The sequence below is a fragment of the Arachis ipaensis genome, chromosome B10 (assembly GCF_000816755.2).
Source record: "Arachis ipaensis cultivar K30076 chromosome B10, Araip1.1, whole genome shotgun sequence".
NCBI lineage: Eukaryota > Viridiplantae > Streptophyta > Magnoliopsida > Fabales > Fabaceae > Arachis > Arachis ipaensis.
This window is the reverse complement of record NC_029794.2, coordinates 124,681,597-124,683,882: the sequence shown is the minus strand read 5'-3', so window position 1 is coordinate 124,683,882 and position 2,286 is coordinate 124,681,597. Positions and strand designations below refer to the sequence as shown.

Below are 2,286 nucleotides of genomic sequence, written 5' to 3'. Positions count from 1 at the left end.
TCAGTAAAGAATGTAATTTTGTTTTTAATTTTTTATTAATTTTTAGTATAATTATGTTTAAAGAACGTTAATCATTTTTAAATCTTTTTTAAAAAATTAATTATAACTATTATGGATGAAGTTAAATGTTATTATTATTGTGAGAAATTGTTAGTACTGAATGATTAGTAGGATTATTTTTATTAAGGCACGTTAGATTTTTTATTATGAGAATATTTAAATTTTTTTAATTGTAGTCATCATTATTAGCAAGTTAATTGTTACCGTTGTTAGAATATGAATGATGACATATATTGATTACTAATATTTTTTATTATTGATGATGGTAAGTTAGTAATTATTAATTATCTGACTAGTAATTTGTTATGTTTTTTGTAGAAATTAAGAATGTTGACATATAACCATCCACTTCCTCCGGATTGGTACAACGATAGGGTGGAGGAGCATTTACGACTTACCGGTTTCTATCATGTATCTCAGATTGGGATAGTGCAGTGTCAGAAAGCATTGGTAAATGCTCTAATCGAACGTTGGCACCCAGACACACATACGTTTCACCTTCCCATTGGTGAATGTGCCGTGAATTTTGAAGATGTGGCTCTAATTCTTGGTCTTCCCACAGATGATCTTCCAGTCACAGGGATGACAATGAGTAGTTTTGAAGCCATGGAGGTGGAGTGTTTGCTTCAATTTGGCGTTGCACCGCGTAAAGAGGACTGTAGATCTAGCTGCATAAAACTGACCTGACTATGGAATCTAAAAGAGAATTTAGAGTTGACTGATGAAATCAGTATACAGAGGTATATGAGGTGCCACATTATGTTGCTGATCGGGACGATCTTATTTGGGGATAAGTCTGGGGCAGGTGTGCATTGGAAATTTCTACCATTGCTTCGTGATTTTGTCAATATTGGACAGTATAGTTGGGGTTCGACATGCCTAGCATACCTCTACAGGGCGTAATGCAGGGCATCTCGTTATAACTGTAAGGAAATAGATGGTCCACTAACACTTCTGCTCGGTTGGGCTTGGATGCGACTGCCATATCTATCGCCGCTTCCTAGAGAATCCCGCAATTTTTCGCTAGCAAACAGGTAATATTATGTTACAATGTACCTGTATCTTTATATTTAAGATTTAGTTGAGCTAATTGAAAATATCAAATTAGGTGGCGTAACTGGGAGCGTGGTGACCGACGATATAGATATCTGAAGCTAGATCACTTTAGGAAGGCCTTTGATGAACTTCAGGAAGGCCAGGTGTGTTTTAATTAAATAAGTATTAGTTACGGGTTTAGGGTCTTGGACAAAACTATGAAGCATTGTTATTGTTATTTGAATTGTGGGTTGTAATAATGAGTTTCCTTTGTTTTTTCAAGTTTGCCTGGGTTGCTTATGCTGTGGATCGTGTGGATCCGAACATAATTTCTGTTGAAATCTACATGCAATCGGTTGTCTGGAGCGCTACAGTTCCATTGGTGTCATTTGAATGTATCGAGTGGCATGCCACCGATAGGGTTAGGCGACAGTTCGGTTTCGTTCAGGGAGTACTTAATCAGGAGCGGAATCTGGATAAGGCGCATGGAGAGGTTCTGACTGGTCCTAAGAATCTTAACTGGGCCACGGCACCGAGTCATTTAATTTGGGTGATGCATTGGACAAAAAGGTATCACTACGTTCTTTCTGAGCTTCCCATGCCTTCACAGCATCCATTGAATAGTTACATGAACTGGTACCGAGCAAAATTTGGGGACCGCTTAGCCTTGTCGAATCTTGTGGGTGAAGAGAATGATGAAGGTAACCAGGACATGGATGTGGGTAATGAGGATATGGATGAGGGTAATCAGGATACCGATGAGGGTAGTCAGGATATGGATGATGACAATGAAGAACAGGAGCCACATATATCACCTCCAAATCTGCTTCCACAAGATATATCTCAGTCCTTAACCCAGTATCTACCTCAGACATAGTTCACCCCATCAGTTCCAATACATCAACAATATTGGGGTATGTCACAGTTTGAAATAAGAGAAGGAGGTTCTTTTAGCCAGTTGCTTGGGTTCATGGCTGCAGATGCAGGACAATCACAATATGGCCATTAGCCTGAGTTCATGCCAGACAGATATTCGTTGGATGCGAGGTATCCAAGCCATACCTCATCCGTTGCTTCTGGAGGGTTCGTATCTGTTGACTCTAGTAGGAGTGAGGGTGGACGTGGAGTTCTTAATAGTCAAAATCCTAACCGTCTTAACATGGGACTCATTACAGAAGACAATAACACACT

The 2,286-nt window shown here is 39.1% G+C and overlaps 1 protein-coding gene across 1 annotated transcript; it reads left to right on the top strand.

Annotated features, from left to right (window-relative positions):
* Positions 388–1,972, top strand: LOC110268486 (serine/threonine-protein phosphatase 7 long form homolog). Its single transcript, XM_021114679.1, has 4 exons — positions 388–679; positions 998–1,094; positions 1,169–1,259; positions 1,379–1,972. The coding sequence occupies exons 1-4, from the start codon at positions 388–390 to the stop codon at positions 1,970–1,972; spliced, it is 1,074 nt and encodes a 357-aa protein (XP_020970338.1).